This window comes from Rhinolophus sinicus, linkage group LG03 (assembly GCF_036562045.2).
Source record: "Rhinolophus sinicus isolate RSC01 linkage group LG03, ASM3656204v1, whole genome shotgun sequence".
In the NCBI taxonomy this organism is placed as follows: Eukaryota; Metazoa; Chordata; class Mammalia; order Chiroptera; family Rhinolophidae; genus Rhinolophus; species Rhinolophus sinicus.
The window spans coordinates 124620068-124636970 of NC_133753.1; the positions used below are offsets into that span (position 1 = coordinate 124620068).

Consider the following 16903-nt stretch of genomic DNA (forward strand, 5'->3'; position numbering starts at 1 on the left):
AGGCAGAGTGGAGGTTCCTCAAAAAATTCAGAATAAGAATTTGACCCAGCAATCCCTCTCCTGGGTATATACCAAAAAATCTGAAAACATTTATCTGTAAATACATATGTGCTCTGATGTTCATTACAGCTTTATTTATGGTGGCCAAGACATGGAAACAACCAAAGTGTCCTTTGATAGATGATTAGATAAAGAAGATGTGGTATATATACACAATGGAATACTACTCTGCCATAAAAAAGATGAAATAGTGCCATTTGTGACAACATGGATAGAACTTGAGATTATTATGCTAAGCAAAATAAGTCAGACATAAAAAGTTGAGAACAATATGACTTCACTGATATGTGGAATATAAAACTGAAAGCAACAAAGGAACAAGATAAATAAACAAAGAAACAAAAGCTCATAGACACAGACAATAGTTTAGTGGTTACCAGAGGGTAAGCAGGGAGATGGGTAGTAGATGAGGATAAAAGGGATCAAATATATGGTGATGGAAGGAGAACTGACTCTGGGTGGTGAACACATAATGTGATATATATATATGATATATTACAGAATTGTACACTTGAAACCTATGTAATTTTACAAACCATTGTCACCCCAATAAATTTTAATTAAAAAAATAAAATGTTGGTAACATTCAAATAAGCTAGTCCAGAAGAGTCTTGACTAAGCACATGGGAACATGATAGTTTTAGAACAAGAGTATCCTTATATAGTCAAAACAATCAGACTTTTCTCAGATCAGAGACAGAGTAGATAAGGGTATCTCAGCTTCCTTAGCATCACAGAACCACTTCAGATTTGTTCTGAGGTTTAGAGAAGTTAAGCAAATCGCTCTAGGTTAGTTATTTGTCCCTTAAGGCAGGATTCAGAATCCTGAGTCTGACTGTATCAGCCAACTGACACAAGAAGTATGTGTTTTCAGGCTACTGAGGCTCACTTTCCTCAGCTGATTCATTTCTTTGCAAAGAATGAATATAGGTAAAATGTTACAATGTTTTAAAAGTCTGATAATTCATATAACTTATTCTTCAACATATATATGAATGAAATTATATGTCTGTTGAAAACATGTATGTAGCTCCAATTAAGCTGGGCCATTTGCTCTTTCCTACCTGAAGATCCAAATCTGCACTGGGGAACATTATAAACAACCTTTGAAAACCAATATGAACACTTTTGGAAGCTCTTGAAGAGGCAGCAAGCAAATTTTGCTGAGTAGAGTTGGGGTGGGAAGTCAGGGGAGAATTGCTCTTCTCTGGACACATTCTAAACCTATCCCCTTTAAGTATCTTTCTTCTCAGAGTATAATTACTCATTCATTGGGCAAATATTTATTGAGAATTTACTGTGCTCTAGGCAGTCAGGGTACGTCAACAGTTCCCTTATTGTCTCTTCTGTCTTCCGCCTGCAGTCCACTTCTTCCTTAACCGATTCTTTAACCAACAAGAATTTTATATCAGTGCATGGCTTCTTACCATTTCTAATATACATCTACTTAGTCTCTTTGACTTCTTCCAATTCCATTCTTTTTTTTTTTTGGATAACTCGAAGGAGCACAGCAACAGGCTCCCAAGAGCCCTTCAGGGTAAATGGGATTCTTCTGAGAAGACAAAGAAGGTGGAAAAGCTACGGAAACTTAAAGCTTGTGTCTCATATACAAATAGTTTCCCAATTATGCTCTACCAGATTTCCAGGCACACTCCCTGCCATCCTCAAACCTCTGCCTCGAGTGATGAAATATGAACAGACAAGTAAAATTGGCTATAATTGGATATAACAGATGATGTTTCACCCTGTAACTTGGAACTCTTTACACAGCCTAATAGAGAAAATAGGCCTAAAAAATAATCACTTGAAGAGTATTGATTTTTATGAGCTTTTGGATCATAATAGAATACTATTTTAATACATGTTTAACTTTCTATAATTTTCATCAAATATTCTCTCAAAAAATATTCTCACAAATCTTACTATTTAGATTTAGTATGACCTCAGAAATTCTGTTTTATTTTAATTGGGAAAATAAATGTTTGGAAAAGTAAATAGATATAGTGTTTCTCTTTTTACTCACTAAGCATCCCAAATTTTCATCTACTCACATCTTATCAAATATCATTCTCCTTCTATTCTACAATCCTCTTAAGATTTATTTGAGTAGAATTTATCAACTGGTATGATGTGTCTTTATGAAAAACTTCAGAATAAATTTTCCTTTGATTCATTTTTGGTGACTGGAGGCAAAACTTTTCCATGGTTAGATTTCCAGGACCAACTCACCTGTCAAACAGCTCTCCTCCTGTGACGAGTTCTAAGACCAGACTGATTTCTGTAGGTGTTTCAAATATCTCTTTAAGTTTTATCTGGAGAAATATATAAAAATAAAAGTAGATTCTTTATTGTCATCTTTCTAGGAAATAGCTAAAACTATGGCTAAAACAAAACTCTGTAATAGTAATATGTTTGATCATTGTTAATAAAGTTTCCTCATTCTTGTTCAGGTAGCCATTTGTCATTCTCTGGTTGTTGTCATCAGTTGCTTCATTTCTTCAAGGATTCTTTTGAGTTTTATATTTTTCCTTTCGACATTTGAAAGATACCCTCCTTAGAAACATTTCCTAATTTTTATTAAAATATCCCAATTTCTGAACTGCTCCAGAATTTGAAAACAAAATAAAGCAAATATAACTTCCCAAACCATTTGAAAGCATCTTGATTACTGGAGATGCAAATACCTCTTTCTCTTGGGAGGAACTTGGAATTAAGGGTGAGAGACAGAACAGGACCAAGTTAAAGTCTGTCTTTATGGAAAGGATATTCCTCAACAGCTAAAAAGTTGCTGGTGGATGAAAGCATCCTCAGAAAATAGTGGTGGTAGTGATTTAATTGACCATACAGGGTTTTCATCACATGCAGATAATCTATACAAGTTTGAATATTTTCCTCAATATATCTGAGATCTAGTGACTAAGACTGATATGCATTTGAGGAAAAATTCTACATTGCCTTCTCTTTGAAAGAAAAAAGATGGATAACATAACAGTGGTGATTGTATGTGGCATTTTTTAAAATTTCTTACCCAAAACCCTTCTCCCTCTACCCTACTGCAAACAGAATTCTAATTTTGTTTAGGGAAGCAGGGTGGCTAGCCTCAAATTATGGATCATAATTGGTCTGAACCACTTATGATAACCCTGTTCCTCAATTTCTGAGTCTCTGTAATGCTAAGAATGATCTTGAGACCAGCTCTGATCAATAAAATTTGAAGGGAATTCTGCTGCAGCTGGAAATTCTGGAAAAACTTTTACTCTTTCCACCAGACTGCTGGTGAAGGCTTTCTACTTCTTTCTGTCTTGAATATTGACCTGAAGCCTTCTGAAGACTGTGGAGCAGCCATTTTAGGACCACGAGAGAAAAGCATGAGGGTGAATACCAATGCACTGTGGACGGTAGAACCAATGAATGGAAGGCGTCCAGGTCCTGGATGACATCACTGAGGAGCTGAACCAAAGCTGGCACCTGCCTGCCTTCTGATTTCTTATAACCTAAGGAATGTATTTGTTTAGACCACTACATTGTTTTCTGTTATTTGTAGCTAAATGCATTGTCAACCCATATATTAAGTTTTGAGCATTTTGCCTTGAGTAGGTCATCCTTCCGGACATCATATGTTTCTCAGAGAAATGAGTAAAATATTTTCTTTAAGTAGTTGGCTCAATTCATAAAAAGAAGTTATGGCCTGGAAAATGATTTTGTTCTTTTCACTTCACTGGTTCAAGAAAGCTTTTCCCCAGAACTTCTCCTCAGTGCTTTTGTCTGGACATAGCCTAGAGCAGAGGTTCTGAGGACAATTTTATTTTCCCCAATCAACTACATCATTTATTTGAATCTTCACATTGTTTCTGCTTCGAGAGAGCAGATACTCTCTCGAAGGAGATGGAAATGACTTTGGAAAGCAATGCATTTTCTTCACAGGCGTTTTCAGCAATGGCATATTCATAAGACAGGCACACAGAAGGAAAAAAGCCAGTTTTATTAGAGTGAAACAGAACTATCCAAAATTTAGCTATCCTTTTATGCATCAAAATAAAGATGGTATATATTGCTGATCTGTTCACTTTGAAACTCTTTTAAGGGGTATTGTATTTAAGATTTATGGAGGAAAATAATTGAAAAATTTGATCAGATGAGGACAAAAGCCTGGTTGGTCACTGGCTGCTTATTGGTGATGGAAGAATCCCTTTTCATATCAGCATGGATAGTAAAAACCAAAAATAACTTTGGAGATTATTTGAAAGAGTATGTAAAAAATCACTTACAATGTTTGGATGTGAGAGGCGAAGAAGAACTCCTATCTCAGTTCTTACAATTTTTTTGTCCACCTAAAAGGCAAAATGAAAGAGAGAAACTGAAAGAAACTCCCAACTTAGAAATGTCTTAATTATAGCAGAGAATCAGAAACAGCAATAACCAACTGGGTGAATCAGGTAATTAGCAGAGGTTCATTCCTAAGCTTTTTGCTTGTGTCTCCTTCATTCCTCCCCTTTTTTTCAGTTGCATGTCTTTCCTCTCTGCTTTATACACAAAGTAGAACTAGTTACAAATATGGGTCACAACTTGTCAGACCCCTAGTATGGCCCTTTTCCTATCTAAAGTCATTGCTATCACCACTAAGGCACAAGTTCATCTCAACATATTCCTCTTCCTTTTTCTTCCTTTCTTTTTTTTCTTCTTTAATTTTATTTTTTTCAATATTAGTTTCAGGTGTACACAACAGCATAATGATTAGACATTTACACCCATCACAAAGTGATAATTCCCGCAAGTCTACTACCCCTCTGACATCATATATAGCTGTTACAATACCATATCGAATACCATATATATTGAATACCATATATATTCAATATTATTCTACTTCAGTTTCAAGTGTACAGTGCAGTGGTCAGGCATCTATACAATCTATGAAGTGATCCCCCCAATAAGTCCAGTAGCCACCTGGCACCCTACATAATCTTTACAACATTATTGATTATATTCCCCATACTGTATTTCAGACTCCCATGACTATCTTGTGACTACCAATTTGAGAACTACCTGTGACCCAGGAATTTTATTCCTGGATATATATCCAAAGAAATCCAAAACACTAATTCAAAAAAATATATGCACCCCTATGTTTACTGCAGCACTATTCACAATAGCTAAGATATTCAAATAACCAAAATGCTTATCAATAGATGATTGGATAAGAAATTGTAATACATTTATACAATAGCGTAATACTCTGCTAAAAAAAGAATGAAATCTTACCATTTGTAACAATATGGATAGACCTAGAGAATATTATACTAAGTGAAATAAGTTAGACTGAGAAAGACAAATACAACATTATCTGACTTATATGTGGAATCTAAAGAACAGAATAAACGAGCAAACAAAACAGACTCGTAAGTACAGAGAACAAACTGATGGTTGCTAGATGGCAAGGAGTTTGGGGAATGGGAGAGAAGCTGAAGGGATTAGAAAGTACAAATTTGTAGTCTCTTCCTTTGTTTTATGGAGCTCTGTCCCAAACCCATTGGAGCTGTCAATCACTTCACCTGCCTTTCTCACACAGTAGTGGGAATATAGCCCAGCCTAATCATTCAGAGTACTTAGTTCCCTAGCTATACAGATATCCACAAGATCCAGGTCATCCCAATCAGAGTCCGCCCTAGAAATGTTGCTCCAATAATCAATTATCGTTGCTCCAATAATCCCCCCTCCCCCTCCCCTCACCCCCTCCCATGGCCTTTCTTTTTCTACTTAAATTATCCAGATTTAGTTTCTGTTGCTTGACATTTAAAAAAATCCTAGTTGGTTTGCCATTTGATCTCTATGTTTGAAACAGTAGCCATTTACTTTAGGATATTCCAAAATTAGGAGTTCTTCCCCTCTCTGAGCCAATGAATACTCCTTTAATCACAGTGAACTGGAGTTTCAGTCTTATACTAGATAGAAAGGTTTTAGTGTCTTCCTCCCCCAACAAAATCCATCAAAGCAATGTATAGATAATACCTCCACTCTTACTGTGGTCTCTGCCATCTGTTCTGTCCAGGACCCTCTGATTGGCAGAACTCACATGATTTCAGAAATAAATATGCAGAGGTTTATGTGCAATTCACAGCCAACCTCTGTGAGCATAACCAAGAGCTGGCTTCAAATAGAGAATTAATTCTGCAGTTTTAGTTACATCCCCTAAGGAACAAAGAGTGGGCCTGAAGAAAAATCCAATCATATTTCAGTGGTGATAACCAAACACAACTTTCAAGATGATGACAAACAACGTTTATTCATTTAATTTTTATTCTCTAATGAAAATATTAACCAACAAGGACGTCTTCTTTGCAAATAAAGAAGGAATATTCAAGAGAATTTTATAAACTTTATATGTTCTTTTGCCTGGTTGCAATATATAAGTGTATTTCATATTTTTTTCTGGCAGATATAATTTTGCCAGAGCCTAGGGTACCTCACTTAAAGATAGCAGTCACCATTAATAAATGTCTTTAGTTTATATAAGAAAAAAGTGTTTACAGGAAATTGTTAAAGTGTTCCCATTCTAATAAGATATTTTTCAAGAGCTTTCTGTCTCAGCACTGTACATAATAAAACAATAAAGAGCCATAGGGCCATGCTAAGGGCTCTTAAACTATAATAAAAGTTTTGGTCATTCATATGGTCAATTAGAAGGCTCAGGGTGTTTTAACATACTTCTGTCGAAGAAAATTAAACTATGAAAATCAATTCACAATACTGCAAAATAAAAATGTATTCTACTTATGTTGAATGAATGCTAGTCTGTGCAACTCAGCATACTTCTGAAAATATTAAGTATCCATTATAAAAATGTAGCACCAGTTATAAATTTTGGCTAAGAAGAAGGGATGAAGATATGATCAGAGCATTTTAATACCTGAAAAACTGTTATGAAGCAGTTACACAAAAGAGAGAATTCACTGTGAACAAAGAAAAACAAGTTGGTTAAGAAGTAACCCAGTGACTGCATATCGAATTGATAGGCTCTGGGCCTTGAACAGTGAAAGAATAAAGGAAGACACACATCTTGATACACACAAATGCTTTAGGACTCAAAATCTTTGGAAGCTGCCTCATCAGCCTGTCCCAGACACTAAATCACAGCACGAGCCAAGCGACATATTGATCAAAACTTTTTCAGTCACGAGTAACACCCAGCTCCCACTCGCAAAAGCCGAAAGGTAATTTATTAGCAAATATAACTGGGAAGTCAGAGTGAATCGATTTTAAGACAAGGCTAAATCCAGGGGTTCTGATTCAAACCAGAGTGTGTCCCTCTCCCTCAGCCTCACCCCCTCTCCTTTCTAAATGGCAGGAAACGTGGCCACCAGAAGCCCCAGTCCCATATTCTTCAGTCTTATATTTCAAAGGGAAAAGAGACACTCTCTTTCCACATGTACATATCTAACCTCATGGTAATAGTCTCCATGGTCTTGTTTGTTTCTCATGCCTGTAAGAAGAGTATACGTGCTGTTAAATTTTCTGGAGTAGCGTTTCTCAAACTTTTGGAGTTTAGAAGCCCTTAATACTCTTCAAATTATTGAGAATTCCAAACAGCTCTACACATTTACTGTATCTGAGATTAAAACAGAATTTTAAAAAAGTATTTATTAATTTAAAACATAACAACAATAAACCCAACACATTTTATCATAAATAATATTTTCTGTAAAAAATAACTATATTTCCCCCAATTTAAAAAATACATATACTCCTATGCTGGGGCTGAGAACACTGAGGAAAAGAAAGGAAGAACGACTGAAAAATATGTGAAGGAGAAAGTAATAAGGACTTAAGGAAAGAAAAGGAATACTAGGTTTTGCACTGTGGAAATGATAGAGGAGTCAGAGGTGGTGAATGAACTGGAAAAAAGGAGAGGGGATATTACAGCAGATTTCCATCAGACTTGAGCCACTTGACTATCTTAGATGTGGCCTAGATCCAGACTCTGGAACTTCAAATACTCTTAGCAATTTCAAGTGACCTATGTGAATAGAGACTACTGCTCTATTTCTATGATTCAGTCAAGTACAGCAGTATTTCCACATAAAATGCACAGCCTCATCTTATTTTCTTTGCAGGCTTTGGGAATCAGAAGTCTTGTTTTGTCTCTCTATTCTTTCTCTGCTTCTTAGGCTCACTTTTAGTTTTAACAGTGACCATACAGCATGATGCAAAGTATAGAAGGGTGCTCCTCAAATACTGTGTGGAAAAAGGCAAACGACAAACTATTCATAGATAAATAGACAAATGTCTTTAAATTTTCATAAGCATTTCCTTCTGCGTAGCTTCTGCTTAGTTTAGCATCCTATTTTCTGTTGTATCAACAAGTACATGCTGTCACTAACATGCTTGGTGAAAAGACTTGACAACTGGAGCTTTGTTAAATTCAAGAATGACAGTTTTAACCTACAAGGATTTGAACTGCTATTTGAACATGCAGAAATCAAATGTGGGATACATAAAAAACATTGAGGTTTTCCTACATGAGGCTGGTATCGCCAATAACTACAGAATTTTAGCTAAGTCTAATCATTCCCTTTATCTTCTTGATCTAACAGGAACCTAGGCATCTTAAGTCTATCTATCTTTTTTCATAGTCTTCTCAAGTGGTGACTTGTTTTTGTCTCAGTAGAAAACATCCAGAGGGCCTAGATGGAGGTGTCCTTCTAGCTCTTCACTGCTACATCCAAATCATTTCTCCTCCTTTCTCCTACCAAAATTCCGGCTGCTTTGAAAGGTCTGCCATCAGCCAACACAACCTGCAGCCTCTCCTTGTAGTCATCTTCCTATCTCCTTTTCACTCTTCCTATGCCAAATATTTTAGCAACTTTATCTCAACCACAGATCCTATCATCACTCTTAACAACTTGAACTTTCATGTGGACAATTCCTCAATATCCTTGCCTCGTGTTTCTTTACCATTTCCTCAATTCCAACAATCTCTTCCTCCAGTCCTCCTTAGTAACCCATCCCCCTCCCACCCTGCCCCCATTGGTCACATCCCAGGCCTTATCATTGCTATCAGTGGTACCCCTTCAAAAGTATTGATTTCTAATATCACATTCTCTGCTTTCTACCTGTTTATCTGTTTAGCTCTCACATAGCTTAAATTCCATGGTCAATGGTCCATTATACTAAGCAATGCTCTGTACATTCCCCCAGCTTCCTTGCTCTTATCTTCCTCTGTTATATTTGCCAGGCAAAACCCTTAATTTGGTTAAGTCCTCTCTTCTCTTACTCCATAGCTGTGCCTGAACTGAAGTGGTTGGAAGAAAACACACAATCATATTAACTCGTCCCATATTTAATTTATGAGTGCAAATTTCACTCTATAATAGAAAGTTTTACACTTTCTCCCTCACTCTATAATAGAAAGTTTTACACTTTCTCCTTCAAATCTCTAATACTACTTTCTCTCTTTACTCTCCTTGCTTCTAATTCACTGAGAAGGTATAAATAATCAGAGAGAACACAATCTTCTCATTACCCAATGTATCAATCTATATACAATCTGTGTCCAATTAACTTCATCCATTTATTCCACAAATATTTTTTAGCATCTGTTATATAAAGATGCTATTCTGGGCATGAGGATATGACAGTGAACAAAATAAATAAACTTCCTATGAAATTTATGCCCTAAAAAGCTTATGTTCTAGCAAAGACAGAAAATGAACAAATAAATAAGGATCCAGAGTTGATAAGTACTAAAGAAAAAAAAAATACTCAAAGGAAGGGAGATAAGGTGATGAGGGTGCTATTTGAGAGGGAGAGTCGGGAAACATCGCACTGATAAAGAAACATGTAACACAGCCACTTGGATCTGAGGAAGGAGTGTTCCAGACAGAAAAAGCAACTACAAAGGCCCTCGGGTGATGAGTGGGGCTTGGAATGATCGAGTGACAGCAAGGAGACCAGTTCAGCCATAGCAAAGTGACAGAGGCGGAAAGTAGACAGAGACTTGTTACAGGACCAGAAGTTGGGTCAGGAAGAGCCTTGTTGAGCGTGGTAAGGAGTTGGTATTTTAGTATAAGAGAGTTCAGACACAATTGGAAGGTTTTGAGAGAGGAATGACATGAACTTAGCTAAGTTTGAAAAGGGTACTCTGAATCTTGTAGGGATGAGGATGATGGGGAGAGTAAAAGCAGGGGAGACTCAGTCAGGGGCTATGGCAGTTATCTGGGTAAGAGGTTTGGGCCCAGGTGGTAGTGATAAAAGAGGGAGAAGTGAACGGATATTTTTAAGGAAGAGCCAATGGTATTTGAAGATGGCTGGCTATGGGATGCAAGAGAAAGAGAAGTGTGTAGGTTGACTACTAGTTCTTCGGCCTGTGAAATAGAAGATTAAAATTGCTGTTTACTGAAGTGGGGAAGACTAGAGGGAAGCGGGTTCAGAAAGACGCTAAGAACATCCATCGTACTTCAACTATTTGTCCCCTTTTGCTCCATCTTACTGATCATCTAGATGATTTTTGAAGAAGCCAAGATCATTTTCACTTCTGGGTCTTTCCACTTTGTACTTGATTGTCTTGAATGTCCTTCTCCCAGATCCTTCAGTGTGGGTTTGGACCCAATGGAAGGGGCAAGTACACAGAAAAGTTTCAGAGGAGGAGGCAGTGATGAGCATTGGACATGATGGGGTGGGACAGGCAGGAGATGTCAACTGCTGGGAGACCAGTATTTTACATGCAACACTGACTAGTGTAACAGCAATTTTATTCTGTTCAGTATGGGAAGACAAACTCTAATAAGCATTTCAATCAAATAAGCTTGGTTTTGAAAATTGTGAAACAGTATTTTTTGATAGTTCTGTTAAAATCACCTCCTACTCCCTGCAGATGATAAGACATTGGGAGGGCAAAAAAAGGAGAAAAGCAGAGCTTTCCAGTGGAGGAGGAGCTCAAAGTTTGGAACAGCTTATGAAAGATAAGAATGGCTCTGAGAAGCTCAACCTGGAAAGAAAGACACTTTCATTTCAGAACCTGAAATCTCTGTAAGTTAGGTAGATTCAGAACAGGGCAGATCCTCCAAGGGGGATTACCTGTGCTTCTTTATTCTTAGATTCTAAACTATAAGCCTTCCTGATCGCGATGACAGAAATTCTTTCACAGGGAACAGTCTTTTATTTTACAGTGAATGAAATAGACTTAAAATATTCCTGGGAGAGACAACACACTGAACAAAGTTGATACAAAACAGGATTGGTTTAACAGAGGGAAAGGACTATAGCAAGTAGAAAGGACTTTGTATCTTTACATACTTCGTTCTCCTGTCTTTCCTCTCTGTATCTCTCCCTGGTATTAAGAATATATGGGGGTAACCCTGATTTAATACCTGTTAAATTTATAAAGATCTCACCCCTCAGTCCCTCCGCCCCACCTTCCTGCGTCCAAAGCAGACGTCTGCTGCCCTTCACAGAAAACCTTTCCAGAGTTATCTCCGCATTCTTTCTCCACTCCCCTCCCATGTATTTGTCAGGGCAATCCAGGCTGGCTTCGTCCAAACACTCCTCCAAAAGGGCTCTTATACAAGAAATTAGTGAGCTCTCTGGAAGAGCCACTTGGAACCCAACTGCTACCTACTTTTCTGATTGCATCTTATCCTGTCAGCAGCATTTGATAGGATAGTTGGTCACTCCCTTCTTCAAACAAAATTGATTATTCCATGTCAGCATTCTGATCTGACTTTTCTTCCACTTCAAAGGCTGCAGAAGTACTGTAATACTTCCTAACTGGTCTCCCTGCTTTGATTCTTACCCTTTATAAGCATGCCCTCTGCATACAGCAGCCAGAGTGATATCTTTAAAATAAAAATCAGATCATGTCACTCTCCAACTTAAATGCCATTGTTGTTATCCCATTGTGCTTAGAATAAATACAAACTCCTGACCACGAGCCATAAAACTCAGGATGGCTTGGCTTCACCCTTTTGATCTGATGCCATTTTTTTCTGTCTACAGGCCATTCGGCTCCCAGAGCAGGCTCCAAGCTCCTCTCTTCCACTAAACCTCACTTCACTCAGAGAGCTCACTAATTATGTGTGTATAGCTCCACCAAACGTAGCTATACACACATAATCACATACGCACAGCATGAACCATTTGGAAACGTCTATGGTATCATTTAATTACTAGTTCATTAATTGATTCTTCCACTGGAACATAAACAAACTTTATGGACAACAGTTTTGTCCATTATCTACACAGCAGTATCCTCAGCATTATTTACCAACACCTGGTATGTAGCAGTTTGTTGAATGAATGAGGGACAGAGCTAGTGTTTGAATACAAAATGGCTCAAAGAAAAAAAAAACACTCTGGTTTAACATCTTTGGTTAGATGAGATTAGACTTGGTTAGTCAGTTTTCCTCCTGCCCTTCAGGTCTATATGACATTTTTGTTAAGTTATGGGCACCAGAGCTAAGTACCCAGATCTTTTAGAGCCTACCCAGATCATAGCTTGTGGTTTCCAAACTGTGAGCCACAAAGGCTCTACTTATTTAAAGTAGATACTACTTATTTAAAATTGCAATATCCCAAGGCAAATGAGGACTGTTCCAAGAAGTGTAACTAATAACAGCTCAGGTGAGTTACTGACTGTCTAGATCCACTGCAGCAGGCCCTGCCCATGCCTGCTCCCTCCCCATCAGAGGCTATAGAGCTTTCACAGCAGCCAGAAACGAGTCCTGTTCTCCTTCAATCAGCATACCTTACATTTAATTTGTCTGATCTATGTTTTGTATCAAACACAACCACGGAAGAGATTAAATGAGAACGAAATGATGAAATTTAGAAAATAATAACAGTGAAAATTGGAGTGTACAATGCATTCCCAAAGAAGGAGCTGTGAGACCCATGGTAAGCTGAGAATTCTAAGGAGGCAACTGTGAATTCTTTGCTTTGTCCCCGTGGACAGTTCGAGAGAAAAGCCTTGCTGGGTCCCTATTTCCCCATGAGGTGACTTCAACAATAATTGGATCAGATCCTTGCAAAACAGAAGTTGATATGCTGTGGTAAGAAATGAGTATAATGTAAGCCTCCTCAATTCTCTTTTCAGGTCCATGTTGCCAATGCAGGAAGAAGATAAACACATATTATAACTTTTTATAAAAGTACCATAACCACATTTTTTAACAATGTGAAATATAAAAAATAACCATAAGGAACATATTTACCATTATAACACAACTATAATTAGCATTTTGGTTTATTTCCTTTCAGCTTTTTAAACTGTGCATATTTCTTTACAAATTTCAAATATGGAAATAGAATTTTGTTCCTTACAATGTTCACTAAAAATACCCTAAAATTATAAAGATACTTAATATTCAGAAGCAGAAAGTAAAACAGCTTCCTAATGGCCTCGTGTCATCAGTGGCTAGGCTTATGGTTAGACACTTAGGATTTTTACAATTTGTTGCTAATATAAATGACTCGGTAATGAACAATCTGGATTGTACTTTTTTTTTTTAATTGAAATTTGGATCCTGGCTCTACCATTTGGAGTTCTTTATCAAGTCACTTATCTGTCTGAGGATTATTTCAATTTCTTCATGCAAAAAATGGGGATAATAATCACTACTCCACCGTATGATTGTTACAAAGATTAAATGAAAATATCTGTGAAATCTCCCAGTCTGTGGTAGATGCCAGTAATATCAGTGCCTTTCCTGAAACAATTTGTAAAAGTAAGGCAAACATTTTCTAGTCTTCTGTTTGCTGTTTTCTATGTCTTCCCATTAAATTTATTGCAATTGAAACAAATTAAACTTAGAAACACTGGGATTTACGAAAGCATTCCAACCCTAGTAAGAAAAAAAAATATCTAATGAACATGAAATATCATTTTATTTCTCTTTTTTCTGAAAGTGAAAGACAACTTCATCAAAATCTTAAGCCGTATCCAATATAGTCCTCTTGCCTGGTGGTTATCAAAAAGGGAATTGATGCCTTTTGGCATTTAAATGTAAATCCTTCCTTCACCTTTTTTGAAGGCTGGGATAAGAGCTATACTGCTTTGGTTAAGTTCCAGGGAGGTTTTAAGACCATTTCTTCTGTTATTAATTACTATGGACCACCAAGGTTACACTTGAGTTACTGCAGACCTAGGTATCAGCCATGCCCTGTAGACCATCAGGTTCTAATAGAAATGTGACAAACTGCATCATTTCTTTTTAGTGCCCGTTGTAATTTTTACACTGTCAAGTCAATACTTTTTAAAATGCTTTTTAAATTACCAAGAAAGCATGACAGAATTTAGTTTTCATTTTATATTGATTTCAGTTGGACAACAATTACTCAGTTGCACAATTCCCTAACCATCTGAGGTGAGGTGCAGAAAAATGTACACTCTCAGAGATCCTTAGATATCACTTTCATCATAAAATTAAGTGATTATTTATAAGTTATAAACTTATGGCCATGTAAAACTGTCAATTAACAAAACCAAAAAATACTCCCAGAAATATTAACATTTTAAGCTTCATCAATTACACCTTGGGGTTGAGTCTCTTATGGAGGGTAGCTTTGAATAGGAGAAAACCTGGACACTCTTAGAAGCTTTAGCTCCTTGGCTGTTTTCTTCTAAGATAAGTAAGACCTTCAACTAGGATGCTAAAAAGTTCTTTGAAAAAAGAAAAGGGCTATAGGAAAAAAAAAAAGGCTTTCAAATAACCCCCCAAAAATAATATAATCATGTTTTTGGCTGGAATTGGCAAGAGAGATCTTAATGATTTAAGGTTTAAAAAAAATTCCATCACTGATTTTGCTCCATGGCAGTATTCTTAATCAATGTGGATTTGACTCCTTTGCTGAGGAAGTACCTTAACATGAATGAACCCCAGAGTTTCACTTTCCTGAAGATACCAGATGCTTCTAGAATCAGCAACTAACGTGTCAGCTCAGTCCTTCCCAACATCTTTTTCTTTACAGTAAATTGTACATTCTCAGTGCACTCCCATCAGCATGGCCTTTAGTCTCTGCTGGATTAAACAGCTCAGAGTTTAAAAGTTCCATATCCTCTGCCCATTTTTTAATTGGATTGGATTGTTTGTTTTTCTGTTGTTGAGATGTATGAGTTCATTATGTATGATGGATGTTAGCCCCTTATTGGAGGTATTGTTTGCAAAAATCTTTTCCCATTCAGTTGGTTGCATGTTTATTTTGTCGATGGTTTCTTTTGCTGTGCGAAGGTTTTTAGTTTGATATTGGTGGGAATGCAGACAGGTGCAGGCACTACTGAAGGCAGTGTGGAGGTGCCTCAAACAATTAAGAATAGAATTACCATATGACCCAGCAATCCCTCTCCTGGGTATATACCCAAAAATATGAAAACATTTATCTGTAAACATGTATGTTTGCTGATGTTCACTGCAGCTTTATTTACGGTGGCCAAAACATGGAAACAATCATAATGTTTTTTTGATAGATGAATGGATAAAGAAGATGTGGTACATATACACAATGGAATACTGCTATGCCATCAGAAAAGATAAAATAGTGCCATTTGCAACAACATGGATGGATCTTGAGATTATTATCTAAGAGAAATAAGTCAGACAGAAAAAGTTGAGAACATATGACATCACTGATATGTGGGATATACAACTGAAAGCAACAAAGGAACAAGGCAAACAAATGAAACAAAAACTCATAGACACAGACAATAGTTTAGTGGTTACCAGAGGGTATGGGGGTAGGGAATGTGGAAGAAGAGGGTAAATGGGGTCAAATACATGGTGATGAACGGAGAACTGATTCTGGGTAGTAAACACACAATGTGATATATAAATGATGTATTACAGAATTGTACACTTGAAACCTATGTAATTTTACTAACCAGTGTCACCCCAATAAATTTTAATTAAAAAAAAGAACAAAAAGTTCCACATATGAGTAATTGTGTAGATACGCGCATGCTCCATGCTAATGTCCCAGCGTTGCTTCCTCTTTGATACTTTCCAGGACTATTTTAAACTATTAGAGACTCAAACTGGAGAAAACTAAAATATCTTTGACTAACAATTTTAAACATTTTTACCCCAGATATCCAGTAGTACATGTCTTAAGAGAAATTTTAATTGTCATAGAAAACAGAATATTTTAAATGAATTTGCAGATGTAAGTGTGGTGGGTAAATTTTGACACCCATGTTCCTATACATAAAAACACACCAGAACTTAAAAGATGAAGATGGTAACCTCGGATCTGCTTTGATTTATTAATAAGAGGAATCATTCCCAGCTTATAGTGCTTTATTATGTATGGCCCATCTGGAAACTAACACAGCACCCAAATGTGAAGGACGGTTCTAGGCTATTCTGATCTCCAAATCTCAACGAAAAATCCTCCCAGTGAGAGCTTGGTATAGTATGTGTGTGTGTGTGTGTGTGTGTGTGTGTGTGTGTGTGTGTGTGTGTGTGTTTGTGAGGCATTGTAGATAACCATCCATTTGACATATCTTTCAGACTTCTGGGGTAGAGATAAGCATGAGCAGCTTTTTTTATCCTGTGATATTGGCACTTACAGCAGAAAGGAAATTGGAACTCGATATACTCAGTCATACCTGGGGTCATCACTGCATCCCATCTCCCATTAAGAGAAAGAACACAGAAATTCACACCAAGCAATGCAGGTAGTTTGTCTTTCACACACTCCCCAGCTATTCTTCTTTCATTTGTTAGTGAACATTGTGTGCTGAGACTCATTAAATTTAGGTTTTATTAGTATCAGAAAAATAATATGTTGCTCGTATTCTCCGCACACAGGGAATATTACATACCCTTGTTTCACAGTATGACTTAGAACTTCTCTG

The 16903-nt window shown here is 36.9% G+C and overlaps 1 protein-coding gene across 2 annotated transcripts in view; it reads right to left on the minus strand.

Annotated features, from left to right (window-relative positions):
- The window catches only part of CAMK4 (calcium/calmodulin dependent protein kinase IV), a 209324-nt gene that overhangs the window by 75366 nt on the left and 117055 nt on the right, over window positions 1-16903 (minus strand). For both annotated transcript variants that reach the window (XM_074328611.1, XM_074328610.1), the window contains 2 exons: window positions 4329-4391; window positions 2290-2372 (listed from right to left, as the gene is read on the minus strand). In XM_074328611.1, the coding sequence (XP_074184712.1) occupies window positions 2290-2372; window positions 4329-4391 (146 nt within the window). The remainder of the gene's footprint in view (window positions 1-2289; window positions 2373-4328; window positions 4392-16903) is intronic.